General features: G+C 44.1%; 1 protein-coding gene across 2 annotated transcripts in view; it reads left to right on the top strand.

Annotated features, from left to right (window-relative positions):
• HSPA14 (heat shock protein family A (Hsp70) member 14) overlaps positions 1 to 19,347 on the top strand; it is a 580,056-nt gene that overhangs the window by 306,383 nt on the left and 254,326 nt on the right. For both annotated transcript variants that reach the window (XM_044088271.1, XM_044088270.1), the window contains exon 11: positions 9,288 to 9,503. In XM_044088271.1, coding sequence (XP_043944206.1) covers positions 9,288 to 9,503 — 216 coding nt within the window. The remainder of the gene's footprint in view (positions 1 to 9,287; positions 9,504 to 19,347) is intronic.

Here is a 19,347-nt window from a genome sequence, read left to right as displayed (position 1 = left end):
GGGGATATGCAAGCAGATAACCCAAAACTGATGACTGCAACAGTGAATACACTCCGACATCTACATTTATGGTAAGTGTACGCAACTGTACTGTCTTGGTATACTGTTGAATACCTGAAGTAAAACAGAAAAACTATAGTGTTACCTGCTTAAAAAAAAAAAAAGGCATATCACCGTCATCTCCTCCTGATTCCCCCAACTGGTTGTTATAGGTTCATAGGTAGGTACTAGGCTATTGGCCCTAGAGCCTATATAAGCCTAGCCAATAAGGTACCCTGGCTTTTGCCACCCAAGAAAATGATTTTCCTGTGCCCCTGTTGAGCAGAGCCACAGCAGTGATCCCTGGGGTGAATTTTCTATTTCCCATCCAATCATCAAGATTTTTCTTGAGTGCTAATGGGGAGCTTTGTTTGATATAGATAGGTAGTTTGTTCCAGAGTATGGGAAGTCTCTGGGACAGGAATCTATCCCTCCAGCCTGTTCTGTTTATTGTGGCGACAAGGTTTAGGTCCCTAGAGCGTGTAGCTTGGAGGGATTGGGATTTCTTTAAGTGGAGCATGTCCACCAGCTCTGGGTTTGACCAAGCTTTGTATGTTAAGCAGACTTCGCCTCTAAGTAGGTGATATGCAACGGAGTAAAGCTGGAGTTTTTTGAGACTGTCTGCGTAGGGCATCTGTTTGAGGCTGGTAATTCTGTTTGTGAGATATTTCTGCGGCCTTTCCAGTTGTAGATGTCTTGTGAGGTACATACCAAAAGGGGCATTGTACTCTCTGATGGGTCTAATGAGTGATGATTAGAGGGGAAAAATGACCTCTTTTTTTCTTGCATGAAAAGCTTTTTGTGATGAGGTGTGCCACGTAGAAGGATTTCCTGACTACTGTGGCGATGTGATTATCAAAGTAGAGACTACTGTTCACCTGTTTCCCCAAGGTCTCTTGTCACACTTTCGGTGTTAAGTAGACTACTTCCTACGTGGTATTTCATGGGTACAGAGTTTTTACCAAAGGGAATGACTATGCACTTTTTGGCATTGAGCTTGAGGCCATGGCTTTGACACCAGGAAGTAGATACCAAACATAAGAGGACCCAGGACTGAACCCTGTGGTACTCCACTTGTCACTGGTCTGAAGTAGGATTTGGAGTCTGCTACTTTCACAGTGTGGGTTCTGTCAGTGAGCCAGTTGGCAACCCATCTTGTGACATAGGGATTTATATCTAGTTTAGTGAGTTTATCTATAATTCCAGAGTAGGGTATGATGTTGAAAGCCTTGGTGAGCTCTAGATAGGCTGTGTGAACCACCTTACCCTCATCTACGGCTTTGGTGACTGCTTCAAAGAAGTCTATCAGATTTAGGAGACATGATCTGCCTTTTACAAACCCAAACTGGATAGGGTCCAGAGTATGGTGATTACCAATGTCTTTATTTATAAGTTCCATGATGATACGTTCCATGGGCTTGCAGACCAGGCTCGTCAGGCTAATGGGGCGGTAGTTCCCAGTGTCCGTGGTGGTTCCCCCTTTGTGGAATGGGATAACAGTCACTGTGTGCCATTCAGTGGGCACAAAGCGTGAGGTGAGGCTATGATTGAACATTGTACTAAAGTGGGGTGCCAGTTCATTCTGTAGTTTGTGTAGGTTCATTCTGTAGTTTGTGTAGAGCGCAGCCTGGGATGTTGTCAGATCCTATGGATGCTGTATTCTTGGTTATTTTTTACCTGTGCAGCTGTGATTACAGGAACTTTGCATTCTTCCGGTACAGAGATGGACCCTTTAGGGGGTGGGGGTGGGGGGGGTAAAGTTAGCACTGAACCTATCTGCCACGATGTTGGCAATATCTCTTGGTTCTGTATATTTAGTGCCATTGTGCTGTAACTCAGAGCAGATCTGAGTGTTGCCATTGAGATTCTTGACATAGCTATAGAATGATGTGTGGTTGTCTTTAGAATCAATGGCAATTTTGTTTTCATAACTAGCTTTGGAGGATTTTATGAGGGATCTCAGCTTCTTACTGAGGCTGACCAGGGAGTTCCTCCAATCATGGGATTTTACTCTTTTTTGCAACAGTTTCTTTCTTTTGTTGTAGAGTTTGTTTATGGCAGGGGACCATCAGATTGGCTTCCTTTTTTTTGAAGGATAGCATCTTGGTTCTGTTTGGGATAGCACGATGGTGTGGTATGGATTATAGCCTGGTAGTGCAGGGATGTTCTTTAGAGACTTAAACCAGGTCTCGGTCACTGCACAGATGTCGATGTTCTCCATTTTAAGGAGTGCCTCCAGTGAGTGCATTTTGAGGTTTAGACTAATAGCTTTGAGTAGCATTACCCTCAGATTTTGCTTGCTTGTACCTGTTACGGTGGTGAATTTGTCATTTGAACCTTGCCTAAAAAAGGCACAATAGGGGTAGCAAGAGCCTTAGCCAGTATCCGGAATCCCAAGGGCGACAGGTGCAGGCCATCTCTGGCAAAGTATCGTGGTCTGTCGATCATGTCATCCCAGGCAGACAGATATTGGATCCCCTTAGAATGACACTAGAAGCTTAGCCAATTGTTGAAGTCAATCATTTTGTCCTTGTACTGTGGTATCATTCTGGGTAATGGCAGGATGCTACTCAGGGCTGGGGTCATACCTTGCTGGGCTACAAGATCAGAGAGCTCCTCCATATCTCTCTTCATGTAGTCCAGGGAGGTACGTCTCAGGTCATTCACACCAACATGGACAATGACAGAGTCATATTTGTACTTGTTGTGGAGAGAACTTAGTGTGTGTGTTGTTTGGCGGATCCTGGCACCCGACAGGCAGCTTAACAGTAACTTTCTCCTTGTTTAACCTGGTGAGTGGAACATCAGTGTGCCTGACTATAGATTCACCTGTGACTAGAGTTTTGGGTACGTTGTTGTGCCTTATGGGCTGTGGCTGAGTGGCACACTAAGTTTGTGGGCTATTTGTCATTTGGGTTGTGTTTGTGGGGTGGAGGTTACTTACTGCAGATTTTGTTATTATTGTGCTGTCAGTAAAGGGGTTGATTGGGACTCTTTTCCTAGGGAGTCAGTAGTCAATAATTTGCAGCTTATCAATGTTTGTAGGTCTAGTCCATATCATTGTTTCTCTTCATAACTTCGAAAAGCTATGCTAGATTTATTGTCTAAAGTCATAATCTAGGCAAAATGTGGACAACTACACCCTGCCGCCCAAACCTTGACAACAGACTCATCAGACTACGCATAGGGGGGCTCATCTGGCAGGGAAGTGCATTCAGGGCAAATGGAACCCAAGTCAAATGCACCTACACATAAATCAAAAGGAAATGTTAGCTGTACAGAATGCACTGACCGCCTTCAAGGACCATATTCTTCCAGGACAACTAATGGTAAAGACGGACAACACCACGGTCATGTGGTACATAAACAAGCAGGGGGGGGTACCCATTCTTACCCCCTCTGCAGACTAGCCATGGCCTTGTGGAACACAGCCTTCAGCTACCAAGTGAATCTACAGGCTCAATTCCTGCCAGGAAAACTAAATACAATGGCAGATGGACTAAGCAGAAACCTTATAGACCCACAGGAGTGGAAACTTGAACCAAGAATTTTCAACATGTTGACAAGCAAATGGGGGAGCCCAGATATAGACCTGTTTGCTTCCCCCCACAACCATCAATTGGACAAATTTTGCAGAAGGATTCCCCACATACTAGCTTGGAAAGTGGATGCCTTTCCTCCTCTGCCTCTGCTCTCCAAAGAACTACTAAAGATCAAACAGGACATGCCAAAGACAATCTTAATTGCACCAGACTGGCCACATCAATACTGGTACCCCCTCCTGCGCAGTGTGTCACGCTTGGCCCCATGGCACCTGCCTCAGACTCCTTCCCTGTTGTCTCAGCAGGAGAAACAGATTCTGCGCCTTCAGCTGCAAACCCTGAACCTAGCAGCCTGGCTAATTACCTAATTTCTCCTTTACCACCCCTCAGCAAATCAGTGATGGATATCATTTTAGAGGCTAGGAGGCCTAGTACTAGAAAATCTTATGCTGCAAAATGGAAAAGATTTTGTACCTGGAACCAATCTCAAGGGATGAGTGCAGCAGTGCCCAGTTTACCTCAGATTCTACAATATTTGACTGAGATGCTTCATAAGGGCTTGTCCTTTTCCTCCATCAAAATCCATGCCTCAGCCATTTCTGCTCATTATAACACAGAGCCTCCCCTCTTCTCTCATCCACTGCTCAAGCAGTTCCTCAAAGAGGCCAAAAATTTAAGGCCACCCAGGAGTGCCAACTCCTGCCTGGGACCTCAACTTTGTCTTGCAGAAACTCACTCTTCCTCCTTTCGAGCCAGCTGCTACTGCAAATGTAAAATTCCTTTCCTGGCAAATAGCTTTCCTTTTAGCAATCACTTCTGCAAGACTGGTATCTGAATTACAGGCTCTTATGGCAGTGGAGCCTTTCACCATCTTTCATGCGGACAGGGTGTCCCTCAGAACCAATCCCTCCTTCATGCCCAAGGTGGTATCCAGTGTGGCTCTTAATCAGTCCATTCATTTGCCTACCTTCTTTCCTAACCCACAGAACAAAGGGGAACGGATACTGCACTCCTTAGATGTGCACAGACAACTTAGATTCTACTTGGACAGGACTAAACCTCAAAGGAAATCTGAACAGCTGCTGGTGGCATTTGCTGCAGGGATAGAGGGGAAAGCTATTTCAAAGCAACCCCATTTCAAAATGGATAGGTCACTGCATTCATTTCTGCTATGAGCACCATGAAAAACCTATCCCACAGGGCATCGGACCCCATTCAACCAGGGCTGCATCTACAGCTACAGCCTTTCTCAGGGGCGTCCCTACAAGGGACAGCCTAGAAGCTGCTACTTGGAGTTCTGTACATACTTTCACCAAGCATTATCATTTGCCAATCTTCTCCAGATCCAGAGCTGGTTTTGCCTCTGCAGTCTTGCAGGGCCTTATAGCTGGTCCTAATTCTGTTTAAATTCCTCCACCCAACCTTAGATTTGGGAATCTACCCAAATGTAATGATTACAACAGTGAAACACGAAGAACTTAGTACATTTGTGTACATTTACCATAAATGTAGATGTTCGAGTGTATTCACTGTTGCAGTCCTGGTTACCTTCCCGCCAGCCCCCTTTCTTCTTTTGGCTATTCCTCTACTCTCACTTAGTATGCTCAAAAAGCTTTTTGATGTATTTGCTTTTTTGTTGGAGGCATTTCCTTGTATTATAGATGTAATTGCTTCCCATTAGGGGGTACCTGACATCTGGGGCAAGAAAAACTGATGTAATGGTGTTGGCTGCATGTTTTATACCCCTGACTACCTGACATCATGGAAGAAGGGACAGCAACAGACACAGGACCAAAGACTTTGTTAATCAGGCCGACTGAGGGCTACTGCAAAGCAGATAACCCAAATGTAATGACTGCAACAGTGAATACACTCGAACATTTACATTTTTGGTAAGTGTACACAACTGTACTTTCTGTACTGAGAAGGCATACTTCGCTGAAAGGACAAGCCTTGCCAGATCATGTCAAATCCAAATTACTAGACGCTCCTGTAAATAAGGACTGTTTGTTTGGCACCAAAGCAGAAGTTGTTCTTAAAAGATGGAAGAAAAAGCTAAATCTATGCAAACTGTTAAAGAATTCTTACAAGTGCAACCACCTAGATTCAGTATGCATTGGCCTTCAAAAAAATGTTCCTTTCCAGCCCCTTCCAGGTCTTCCCAGACAAGACCCAGGGGAAACAGGCCACCCAGACTACAGTCTCAGGTTATGTAGAGATCTAAACAATGGAGTGCCCCCACCCCAAAAACAGGGAGTAGTAAGCCACCCCCCCATGGAAAAAGTTCACAATGACTTCTCAGTTCAGCTTCCTAGCCGTGCCCAACTGCTTGTGCCCCAGGAAGAAAACTTGCCCTTCATGCAAAAAACTGGATGTCCATTACTCAGGACCGATGGGTCCTCAGCATTGTATCCCAGTAGTACAAATTCTACTTCCATTCACTGCCAACCCCAAGCAGGTTTCCGGACCTTCCTCCAAACCAGTGGGCAAAGGCTCAAAAGCAAGTACTTTTCGTGCTCAATATCAGAGCTATTCAACCTGTTCCACTAGAACAAAGGGGTCAGGGTTTCTACTCCAGACTTTTCCTGGTGCCCAGAAAAGAGGGCTCTTTGTGCCCAATCCTGGATCTTTCAATTCTCAACACCTTTCTGGTGGTCCCAAACTTCAAGATCCTTACCCTGCAACAGCTTCTCTCTATGCTAGCCAAGGATGCATGGTTAGTCACTTTAGACTTAAAATAAGCTTATCTGCACATCCCCATAAGGGCGTCATGCAGGAAATATCTGCGTTTCAGGGCAGGCTCTATGCACTATCAGTTCTCTGCACTTCCTTTTGACTTATCTACTGCGCCCAGAGTATTCACAAAGTGCGTGGCTCCAGCTATTGCATACTGCAAGCAGAGAAATATCCAAATTTTCCCATACTTGGATGACTGCCTGATTCAGGCGGACAGTCAGGAATTGCTGCTTCAGCATTTGGCATTTGTAAAAAGCCTTCTCACTTCATTTGGGTACACCATCAACGAAAATAAATCACAATTGTTACCCAGTCAAAAGATTGTATTCCTGGGAGCAAGCTTGGACACAACTTCCCAGATGGCGTTTCTCACTTATGAAAAACAGGTCTATCTGACAAACTACTTCAAACAAATGGCCACCAGAACCCAGCTATCTGCAAGAAAAATACTGCATATGAGGAAAATTCAATGGTACTTAAAAGTCTTTGGTGCCAACATTCTCAGGACCTGGAAACCGTCATTCCTATCATACCTTGTCTAAGGGCAGAGTTCCTTTGGTGGGCAGAAGCATGCAACCACAACAAGGGACTGCATTTCACTTAACCCCTCACTGCCCAAACCCTGACAACAGACGCATCAGACTATGCATGAGGGGGCTCACATGTCAGGCAAATGCATTCAGGGCCACTGGAGTCCAGGACAGATTCTCCTCCACATCAATCAAAAAAAGATGCTAGCTGTACAGAATGCTCTGACAGCTTTCAGATACCTAATCCTTCCAGGACAACTGCTTATAAAAACAGACAACACCACAGTTATCTAGTACATAAACAAGCAGGGGGGGGGGCATTCTTACCCACTCTGCAAGCTAGCCATGGCCCTGTGGAACACAGCCTTGAGCAACCAAGTACATCTACAAGCTCAAGTCCTGCCAGGCAAACAAAATTCACTGGCAGACAACCTAAGCAGAAATCTCCTAGACCCAGGGCTTGGAAGGTGGATGCCCTATCCTTTCAATGGGAAAACCTCTCAATCTATGCCTTTCCCCCTCTCTCCCTTCTCTCAAGAGTACTACTCAAGATAAAACAGGACAGGCCAAGGGCAATTCTTATTGCCCCAGACTGGCCAGGCCAGCACTGATACCCACTCCTACACAGCCTGACAACGGTGCCACCCTGGCACTTACACCAGACTCCTACCCTGCTGTCTCAGCAGGAGGGACAGATTTTGCATCCACAATTGCAAACCCTAAACCGTGCAACCTGGCTTATTCCTTGAACACCCAACCAGCAACCTTCAGCAAGCAGGTGCTGGACATCATTCTTGAAGCCAGAAGGCCTAGTACTAGGAAATCCTATGCTGAAAAATGGAAAAGATATTGTTCTTGGAATCGGTCTAAAGGAAAGGACACAGCAGTGCCCTCCTTACCCCTAATCCTGGATTACCTAGCAGAGCTACTACACAGAGGCCTATCCTTCTCCATTAAGATTCATGCCTCTGCCATCTGCAGCTCATTATAATACTGAGCCACCTCTGTTTTCTCACCCTGTCATCAAACAGTTCCTGAAAGGGGATAACAACTTAAGGCCCCCTGGTAGAGCACCCCCCCCCCAGCCTGGGACCTTATCTTTGTACTGGAAAAGCTCATGTTTCCCCCTTTTGAACCTGCTGCCTCAGCAGAGTTAAAATTCCTCTCTTGGAAAACAGCATTGCTTTTAGCCATAACTTCAGCTAGAAGCGTGTCTGAGTTACAGGCACTAATGGCTGTGGAACCCTTCATTATTTTCCATGCTGACAGGGTTTCCCTCAAGACTAACCCGTCCTTTATGCCTAAGGTGGTGTCCAGTGTGGCTCTAAACCAATCCATCCATTTACCAACCTTCTTCCCTAACCCTCAGAATAAAGGGGATAGGATCCTGCACTCCTTGGACGTGCACAGATCGCTCAGGTTCTACCTTGACAGGACTAAGCCTTTCAGAAAAATCTGACCAGCTGCTAGTCAGCTTTGCTACAGGGGCAGAGGGCAAGGCCATTTCAAAACAAACCATTTCCAAATGGATAGCACACTGCAGCCATTTCTTCTACAAGCAGCATGGAAAACCTACCCCACAGGTGATCAGAACACATTCCGCTAGGGCTACTTCTATCTCTACACCATTTTTCATGGGAGCCCCTACCAGGGACATTCTGGAAGCTGCAACCTGGACCATGGATTTGCTGCAGCAGTCTTGCAAGGCCTACTAGCCAGCCCTAACACTTCTTGACTGCCTCCACCCATCCTCAGCTTTGGGAATCAACCCAAGTGTGATGACTGCAACAGTGAAACACGAAGAACATAGTACAGTTGTGTACACTTACCATAAATGTAGATGTTCGAGTGCATTCACTGTTGCAGTCCTGGTTTCCCTCCCTCCAGCCCCCTGGCTTTCTCTCTCTTTCTCTCTCTCCTCTCTATGGCCATTCCTAATGGAATTGGTACTTTTTACTGGTGGTGTTCCCCACCATATACTAGCTCCCTATTTGGGGGTTCCTGACATTTGGGGCATGAAAAACTGATGTAATGGTGTCGGATGCCTGTTTTATACCCCTGACGACCTGACATCATGGAAGAAGCGACAGCATCCAATGCAGAAATACTAAGAGTCTGGTGTTCGGGCTGACTGAGGGCTACCTGCAGGCAGATAACTCAAGTGTGATGACTGCAATAGTGAATACACCCGAACGTCTACATTTATGGTAAGTGTACACAACTGTACTTTCTTCCCTCTGACATTAACTGCACATGGAATGACTTAATTTACATTTAAAAGCATGATCCCGTAGTTACATGAAACCTGGATTGTGGTTGTTTATTTCAGATTACATGATGTAAAATAACAGGTACTGTGCCACCTTGTCATTTTCTGATTGACAAATGTACTGGTTTGAATTGTTTGGATATAACTGAAGCTTATTTAATTTTTTTGTAGGTAGTCCTCTGCGGAGGTTCAAGTCGAATGCCAAAGCTGCAGCAAATGATTAGAGACTTGTTCCCCAATACAGAATTGTTAAACTCAATACCACCAGATGAAGTCATTCCCATTGGTGCAGCCATTGAAGCAGGCTTACTTTTGGGAAGAGAAGAACTTTCCTTGGAGGAAGATGTGATTGCAATCAACTGTTCTGCAAGAGATATTCTTGTTAAAGTAAGTAAAATAAGTTTTTATACAAAAAAGTATTGCATGGATTGTAATGTAAAAACATTTGCTTGCTATATCATAATGTGTGATGTAGGGATGTGATGGTGATTTGAGACATTAGTACACCGATACTGAGCCTGTACTCTAGTTCTGCAACTAGAGAGAGCACGCTTCTGGTTTTATTGACCTTGCGTATACATTCATGTGCACTGATGGTGCACAGGTGCTCTGTTTTGGGCTTGTATGATATAAATGTTTTTTATGTTTTTATAGCAGGCATATACTTGTGGCTTATATTGCCTGAGAGGAATAATATGCTGGTAAGTAGGGTGTTAGAAGTTGTAATCAAGAGTGAGCGCTGAGCCAGAAAACATCTTCCACCTTCTTTGTATTCCTTTTGTTCTGGTGGGGGTTTCCTCACTTTTGCCACAGATTTTTGTGAAGCCCTGGTTTATTCCCCCTTCACAAGAAAATGTTGTGCTTTGAGTGTTCTAAGTTAGTAATGTATATGTAGCAAACAGGTAGATAAGAAACTAAAGAAGGACATAAAAAAACAAAAGTTTTCCATGAACTCAGACTAACCACAGAACACAAACTACAAGTCCTTTACTTATGTCAGAAAAAATAACACCCAACATTGTTCCAAATGTATTCATAATGGTACTAATTTCTTTGATCCAGTGAATATTTCTAACATACTGGCAGTTGTCTTTAGTGCCAACTTCAGCCCATGGCATCTGTTGCAAACCCACTTATCCCTGACGTTACTGTCCAGAATGATAAATACCGCATTCATGGGGCCTGATATCACAGTTGACTAATTAATAGCAGTGAGCAAAGCAAAGCAGTGTTGGACTCACTGCTCAGATTATTCAACTGGCTTTGTCCCACGTGAGTGCTGCATAGCTGTTGTGATTCCCCTCCACAAGGATGGCTTCTCAGACATGAATTACAGAACCATCGGCTTTACAAGTCTTGCATGCAAAGCCATGGAATGTATCATAATAGCCCTAGCTAACTAGGATGTCAGAAAGGTTATCAGATTCAACCCCTTGCTGTTTGGGTTTTTCAAGAATTTATCCTTTCTAATGAATCTTGTGAACCTCTTTGAGAGGGTTACTGAGGATGTAGACTGAATAAGCTGTCACCACAGTGTATCTTCATCTCATAAGGCATTCAGTACTGTACTGCATGGAAGTATAATAAACAAGATGACTGAACTCGAGATTGACTCATGGTTAGTTGGATGGTCAGTTGGCTTAGAGACAGAACCCGTACGGTAAGATTAGGGGAACATCCTTTAACTGCATGAAGGGTAACCAGTGGAGCTCCAGAGGGATGTGCTCTGGGACTCTGCTGTTCAGCACCTACTTCTTTGATTACCACATGTCAAACAAGGATCTTTGGTTAACAAAGTTTGCTGATGATTCTAAGCTAGGAGTCATTAAGTCCCCCCGCCATGCAGGCACTCCAGTGGGAGTTGAGCATTGTAGCATTTGGAAAGCATCCCTTAACTCCTGTTCATAACATAAATAAGTATTCACTTCAGAAGGAAATTGTTATGAGAAGCCTGGGTACTTGGGTGGGCATTTCCCTTAGCATTTGACTGTCATGTTGTAACATTGGTTAGGAATTCCTTTTAATTTGCAAAACTCGTAGCAAAAGGTATTTACCCTGATCAAAAGAAGTCCTCACCTCCTTGTACTTTGTATTGATTAGACCCATCAATGAGTACAGTGCCTCTTTCGGGATATACCTTACTAAGTATATCAAGCAATTTTAAAGACCCCAGAGGTTTACAACTGAAAGATCATAGGCATAAAATACTTAAGCTACCAAGAAACAATGGTGGCTTTGTCCCTATACTCAACTCCCCAGGGGTGATTTGTGCCTTGATTATAGGGCTGCAAGGGATCCAGTACTTCTAGAATTTTTATACCTTTTTAAATCAAACAATCCAACTAACTCTAGGGCCAGATATCTAAACCTACTCCCAACAAATAAATAAGATGAGGAGGAGGTACAGATTTGTCATGCAGCATCTACTCCTTCTTTTGAACAAACTTCCTCTTCAAGTTAAGCACTGTGACACACTGTCTGCCTTTAAAAAGGAGCTGGACAATTGGATGGGCAGTCATAAATTAAGTATGACTGGCCTGAATCACTCTATAGAGGCAAAGCCTAAGGACTTGGAAATGGCAAGGCAGAAATGGCCTAGCGACTCAGAAGCCTTGTACCTCCTATGATCCTGTGATTTGTTTATATTGTAGCAGTAATTTGACACCAGCCATCATTCTTTTCAGAAAGGGAGATGTCAGATTTTTTCTTTTGGTCTTCTTTTCATACAGAGCACACAGTCATGTCTTACTCATTTCTACACTGTTTGTAACTTCCTTCAACCTTCACATCATACTTTTATGGATGATATACACCAAGGTGGTCAGATCTAACTCAGTACCTGTTTCACACATGCACACCAGTACCCCACATTTTAGTGGGAGCAAGGGATCAAGCATTCAAGTCTGCATTCAGAACTGACCCATAAAGCCTATATCTCTTTCTGAACTCACATTAGTGACATTAGAAATGAAAATGTAACTGTTGCAATGACATATTTGCAGAGTCATTTTAGATTCAGTATTCTTTTATGAATATTTAAGTAGTTCAGTAACAATAATTAGTTATTTTCATTTTTGTAGCAGTTATGAAGCGGGTGGCACAGTGGTGTAGCGGTCAGCATTGTCTCCTCACAGCAAGAGGTTCCCCAGTTCAATTCTCGGCTGGGGTGTCTTCTGTGTGGAGTCTGCATGTCCTCCCTTGGTTTGCGTGGGTTTCCTTCCACATTCCAAAGACATACAGCAGGTGGATTGGACACACTAAATTGGCCCTAGGGGGGTGTGTGTGCATCCGTGTGCATGTCTGTGTGTGTGTTCTCCTGCCTAGGTGGGTTGCGTGCCAAGCTAGCAATCCAACCCTGTAAAGCTGTAATCGCTGGCATGAATGGAATGAATGGAACTGCGAGAGAGAAAGAAAGTTAGGAAGCCAAAACAGGCTTTTGAGTTACATACAGTATGTTGTATAAAAAAGCTGTAGAAAAATGTTTTGAAGTGGTATAAATATTTTTTTACACAAATGTGTGAAATTGCCATTGAGAGTTGTAAATTACATTTGTCAAGTTCGCTTGCTTATTCTGCTGGTATTTGCTAAACTGTCCAAACTTCTGTATTTTCCTGAAACTCGCCCATTTAAAAATGGCACAAAAAATCCTCAATCACCTACAAGCCTGCCCCTCCTTCAGCAGTCTTTTGCTATTGTATATCCTTTTTCATACTTATGTTCATCTAAAAATAAATATTTGTCAAATATGACTCCCTTGTACAACTTTTATGGAGATTCACTATATGCTTGCCACACGGTAAAACAGTGGACCTCCTTCCCAACCTTTCTCCGCCAAGTAAATGCTCCCAAAACCTTCAAATAGTACACACAGTCCTTCTGATGCATGGCAGTGTCACTGCTCCATACCACCTGATTAGCTCCTCCTGCTCCTTCCACCTCTTCCTACACAATAGCATACTGCCACCAACAACTACAGTACTTGTGAATTAACTGTCATCAGAATGCTCCCCCCAATATATCATTGACCTGCTCAAGATCCTCATCTGCTTCTTATCCCAAGCACCTTACCTCTTTGGCCACCAAATATGTCCCCCTGCACGTATTCTGATATATATTCCTCACTAATTCATCATTCACAGATCTTAATGTCTATGTCATCTCATACTAACTTCTTGTATATCCCTATCAAGACTATATCCCTGTCCCAAACTCTTCTTCCTAGTACACAGCTGTGTCACTCTCTTCATTCTTTCACCCTTGTGTCACTCCAAACTGGACACTCAACAATTACTACTGGAGTACCTGTCTTCTGTTATGTATTTTTATAAAAAAAATCCCTTTAAAGTATGCTTGTTGTACATTGCATCCACCAAAGCTGTCTTTCTATTAGCTTTTATAAACATTTCACTTTAATATGTATGTATTAGAGTACAGCCTCCAAAATGGTCTTTGTATATATTTTTTATAAAAGATTCATTTTAATATTTGTGTCTAGCATAGTGCAACTAATTTGTTGTTTAATTCATAATATTTCTCCGCTATATCCTTATAAATACTTTTTACTTTAATAGATATTTTGCACATTTTCCTAAACTTTTTATATGCATCTAGGGAGCTTTTCTCCCCTGCATTGCACTGGAAATGGGTTTTAATTCCCTTTGGACTTTTCCTGGTAAATAAATAATTTGAATAATTTGAATAGCAGCCCTACCCCAGTATGCACCTTCCCCTTCAGTCTGTTCCAGTTGATCTATCTGTATTTTTTCCTTAGCCACTTATTCAGATTGACCATTTTGTTGGTCCACTATATTTTTAGTGAAGAAACCCATTACATATATAACAATAAGTATGACCTCAGGCTTCTTGAAATCAAGTTGTCCTTCAGTCTCTCCCTCTCCCCCGTCTCGGTCTCTCTGGTTTGGTACTTTTTTTTTTCTTTAACACACATGACAGAGAAGCTGTTTCATAGCTCCACATTGGGTTATTTCTACACCAAGGATTAGAGGGGCATGCCTTGATTTAGAATCTGTAGATGTTCATCATGTTACCCTGCTGCAGTCATCACACTTGGGTTATCCTGCCGTTAGGCGGTCCCGCAGTCGGCACGAATTCCAAAGTCTTGGTCCGGCGTCGGTTGCTGTCGCTTCTTCCCTGACGTCAGAGCGCCAGGGGTATATCAGAGGCATCCGACACCATTTTCTTCAGTCTTTCTTGCCGCGTGGTGCCCGAAGCAGAAGCAGTTCACAAGTGCCGGTCGGCCGACACCTGAGATTTTCGAATCGAATTTCAGTCCGAAGTCTTCAAAGCTAAGTACCCCGTTGGGAATCCTTTTCTTGCCTCAGTCCGATGTCAGAAAAAGTTAACAATTGCATTTCATGTGGGAAGCAAATGCCTCATAAGGACTTTCATTCTTTTTGTATACCTTGCCTAGGCCCAGACCACGACGTCACTGGTTGTCTGTTTTGTGCTAGGTTCAATAAGCGGACTATAAAGCGTCGCTTTGATTTCGCACGACACTACTTCGGTAGAAAATTTAATTACACTATGCCGTCGGAGCAACCGACTACCGGCGTGCATAAAAAACGCAAGGATAAGGACTGGCAGCCTAGATCCAAGCCAGACTCCGAGGCCTCGGCTGGTCCGGTTGCCGGTTCTCCGGTTTTCAGTGAGGTGCCTACGCAGCCCCTGGCTACCGCTGAATTGGATCCCCAGACCGCATCGGATCCCCCAGCAGAGATTTCTAGGCCAACGCAGCCATTTTCCTTAGGCCGTACCGTCGACATTGCAGTAGGGGGAAGCCAGTGCTGCAGAAACACCTTCGCTTTCTGAAGATGTCTTCAGACCGACTACCCTCACCATTAAATCTTATGCTAAGCTTAAGACTCCTCTAAAACCAAAAAAGCCTACACTTCAGTCTCCAGGTCAAGGCCCTATGCCTAAGAAACAGATGCTTAAACTGGCTGAAGATTTTATTTCTTTGATCAGGGGCTCCCAACCCCCCCCCCCCGACAAAAGACCTAGACAAGAAGAGGATTATGTCTCCTCTGATCAGGTGTCTGTTTCCTCAGGCTCCTCTGAGGAACAGGATTACTCCTTTCCCCCTTATGAAGATTCTGATGCTGAAGACTCCATTCCCTCAGCTTCTCCCCCTGAAGACTACTCCTTTGGGGAAACCTTACACACCATGAGGGAACATTTCCACTGGGAAGTTCAGGACTACTCTGACTCAAAGAAAAGGCTCCGAGAGTTTCTTTTACTCCCCCAGCACAGACCACTTGCTATCCCCCCAGTTTTGGACATAGTGGATGATGTTTTCTTAGAATCTAGTCTAAATCCAGATTCTCTGCCTCCTGCTCCAGCCAAACCAGATAGATACTATAGAGTGCCTGACTCTCACAAATTCCTTTACAAAAGCCCTGCTGCTGATCCAGAGACAATCTCCCAGGGTCCCAAAGGGGCTAAGGCTTCTATGGCTAAAAATCCTGTACCCTCAGAAAGGGACTCCAGAGCACTAGATAGGTGGGGGAAGAAGGTTTACACCTCAACTACTCTAGCTATGAGAGCACTACATTGTCAATTTCACATGCTTAAATACCAGCAATTCCTAATGTCTCAAATAAAACAAAAGATGGGCACGCACCCTCAACAGTCTGAATTCAAGGAAATGCAAGATCTGCTGCATGCAGCTGAACAGGTGGGCAAACATACTTTACAATGTGGTTTTGATGCCTTGGAAGCTTCCTCTAGAGCAGCTGTTACTGGGTCTGTTATACGTAGGCATGCTTGGTTAAAGGAACAATCTCTGCCTGATCATGTTAAAGCAAAATTACTGGATGCACCCTTACAGCAGGATGTTTTATTTGGGGTTAAAGCAGAGGAGGTTTTAAAGAAAATGGAGGATGAGGCAAAATCTATGCAAACGGTCAAAGATTTCTTACAGGTACAGCCCCCACGCTTCAGCAGAAATTGGCCAACAAAAAATTGGTCCTTTCCAGCTTCTGACAGACCACAGAGGGGTAAATACAGGCACCCAAGGGGCAGAGGACAGGCACAAATCCCTTACAAACCTCGCCAATGGGGCACTACAACACAGAAGGGAGGAGAAGACAAGTCCCAAACCACTAGAAGGCAAACACAATGACTCAAACCTCAAACTGCCAAGCAAAACCCTCTTGGCAGCTCCCTTGGGAGGAAAATTAGCACTTTTTGCAGACAACTGGCACATCGTCACAAAGGACAAATGGGTCCTAGACATTATCTCACACGGATACAGGTTCAATTTCCACACCTTGCCAAGGATAAAAAGGAATGCCAAACCTGCCACAAAATCAATGGGCAGAGGCACAAAAACAAATTACAGCTCTCATGGACATGAGAGCCATTCAACTGGTACCTACACAGGAGCAAGGCCAAGGATTTTACTCAAGGCTCTTTCTAGTCCCCAGAAAGGATAATGCTTGGAGACCCATTCTGGACCTTTCAATCTTAAACACCTTCTTGCAAGTACCCAAATTCAAGATGCTAACACTACAGCAGCTTCTTCCCATATTGGGCAAGAAAGCTTGGCTAGTAACGTTGGACCTCAAGGAGGCATACCTGCATGTCCCTGTCAGACAAAATTGCAGAAGATACCTCCGTTTCATTGCAGGTTCAACCCATTACCAATTCTCTGCACTGCCCTTTGGCTTATCTACTGCGCCCAGGGTCTTCACAAAATGCCTGGCACCAGTAATTGCATACTGCAGACAGAGAGGAATTCAAATATACCCATACCTGGACGACTGTCTCCTCCAAGCAGAAAGCAAGGACATTCTCTTACAACACCTGGCTTTTGTAAGACATCTTCTAAGTTGCCTAGGGTACACAGTAAACGAAAAGAAATCAAAACTAGTGCTCTCACAAATTATGACATTCCTGGGTGCCAGCTTGAATACAACGGCCCAGATGGCTTATCTGATGCCAGACAAACAACTACAACTAACTCAATACTTCAGAACAATGGCAACAAAGACCCAACTCCCTGCAAGAAAAATTCTGCAGGCCTTGGGCTTCATGACATCTTGCATACTACTAATACCATTTGCAAAACTGCATATGAGGAAATTACAATGGTACCTAAAAAGCGTATGGACTCAACACAGCCACAGCTTGGAAACAATGATACATCTCATTCCCTGCCTTCAACAGGAGTTTCTATGGTGGTCACAGGTTTGTCACCTAAACAAGGGTCAGCCTTTCACCCTACCCCCCAGCCAGGCAAACTATGACAACAGATGCATTGGACTATGCCTGGGGGGCACACATGGCAGGACGGTGCACTCAAGGCTTATGGACAGCAGATCAAAGGAATCTGCACATCAATCAAAAAGAAATGCTAGCTGTACAAAATGCTCTGACAGCCTTCAAGGACCTCTTGCATCCAGGACAGCTTATCATAAGGACAGACAACACCACAGTAATGTGGTACATAAACAAACAAGGGGGTACACACTCCTAATCTCTATGCAGGCAAGCAATGACCTTGTGGAACACAGCACTGGCTTATCAAGTTCAATTACAAGCTCAATTCCTGCCAGGAAAAAAGAACACATTGGCAGACTACCTAAGCAGAAACATCATGGATCCCCACGAGTGGAAACTGGATCCTCAAGTATTCGCAATGATAACTCAAAAATGGGGGCTCCCAGACATAGATCTGTTTGCCAGCCCTCAAAACTATCAGCTAAGAAAGTTTTGCACAAGGACTTTTCACCATCAAGCTTGGAAAGTGGATGCACTCTCATTCAGTTGGAAACTGCGAACAGTATATGCCTTTCCTCCACTACCCCTTCTCACAAAGGTGCTACTAAAAGTCAGGATGGAGAGACCCCGAATGATACTCATTGCTCCAGACTGGCCACGCCAGCACTGGTACCCACTATTAAGGAATATGGCCCAGGGCCCACCATGGATTCTACCACAAATTACCTACCTGCTCACACAGCAAGACAATCAGATTCTACACAGCCAGCTCAAAACCTTAAACTTGGCTGCGTGGCAAATCACCTAAGCAACCAGCCAGTTCCTCTCTCACAAGCTGTTATGGAAGTTATTGTGGAGGCCAGAAGACCCAGCACCAGGAAAGCCTACTCAGACAAATGGAAAAGGTTTTGCGCCTGGAACCAAGCTAAAGGCCAAAATACCCTTCAACCTGACCTACCTCAGATTCTGCAATATCTAACTGAGATGTTACACAAAGGGCTTTCTTTTTCATCTGTTAAAATCCACGCCTCAGCATTTCAGCTCACTACAACACGGATCCTCCCTTATTTTCGCATTCACTTTTAAGGCAGTTTCTCAGAGGGGCCAAGAACATTAGGCCTCCCAGGAGAGCACCAACACCTACTTGGGACCTCAACTTTGTTCTGGAAAAACTCACGCTACCTCCTTTTGAGCCAGCTTTCTCAGCTGACTTAAAGTTTATATCATGGAAGACTGCCCTGCTGCTAGCAATCACTTCAGCTAGAAGAGTTTCAGAACTTCAGGCATTAATGGCAGTAGAGCCTTTCCTCATTTTTCATCAAGACAGAGTTTCTCTACAAACTAATCCCTCCTTTATGCCTAAGGTGGTATCCAGTGTGGCTCTAAATCAAACCTTCCATTTACACACCTTCTTTCCAAATCCACAAAAAAAGGAGAAAGACTCCTGCATTCCTTGGACATTCACAGGCAGCTACGTTACTACTTGGATAAAACTAAGGTTTTCAGAAAATCTGACCAGCTTTTTGTATCCTATGCTACAGCATCACAAGGAAAGGCGATCTCAAAACAAACCATTTCCAAATGGATAGGACATTGCATACATTTTTGCTACACCCACCATGGAAAACCAGTTCCTGCTACCATAAGGCCCCACTCTACCAGGGCAGCAGCTACATCTACAGCCTTCCTCAGGTGGTGCCAACCAAGGGTATTCTGGAAGCTGCAACTTGGAGTTCAGTACACACCTTTACCAAACATTACTACTGTACGATGAACATAGTACCGTTTTGTACCTACCATAAATGTAGATGTTCGAGTGTATACCCTGCTGCAGTCCAGTTTGCCCTCCCTCCATCCCCTCTAAACTAGCTGAACTTATCTCTACCACTCTATTCTATACTACCTCTGTGGTGTATTTGCTTGTGCCTAAGGGTTTTGTTTTATTTTTCCCATATAGTTATATGTATATGTAAATATATATATACATATA

Source organism: Protopterus annectens, chromosome 11.part0 (genome assembly GCF_019279795.1).
Source record: "Protopterus annectens isolate FY-2018-M chromosome 11.part0, PAN1.0, whole genome shotgun sequence".
In the NCBI taxonomy this organism is placed as follows: Eukaryota; Metazoa; Chordata; order Ceratodontiformes; family Protopteridae; genus Protopterus; species Protopterus annectens.
This window is presented reverse-complemented; position numbering and strand designations above follow the sequence as displayed.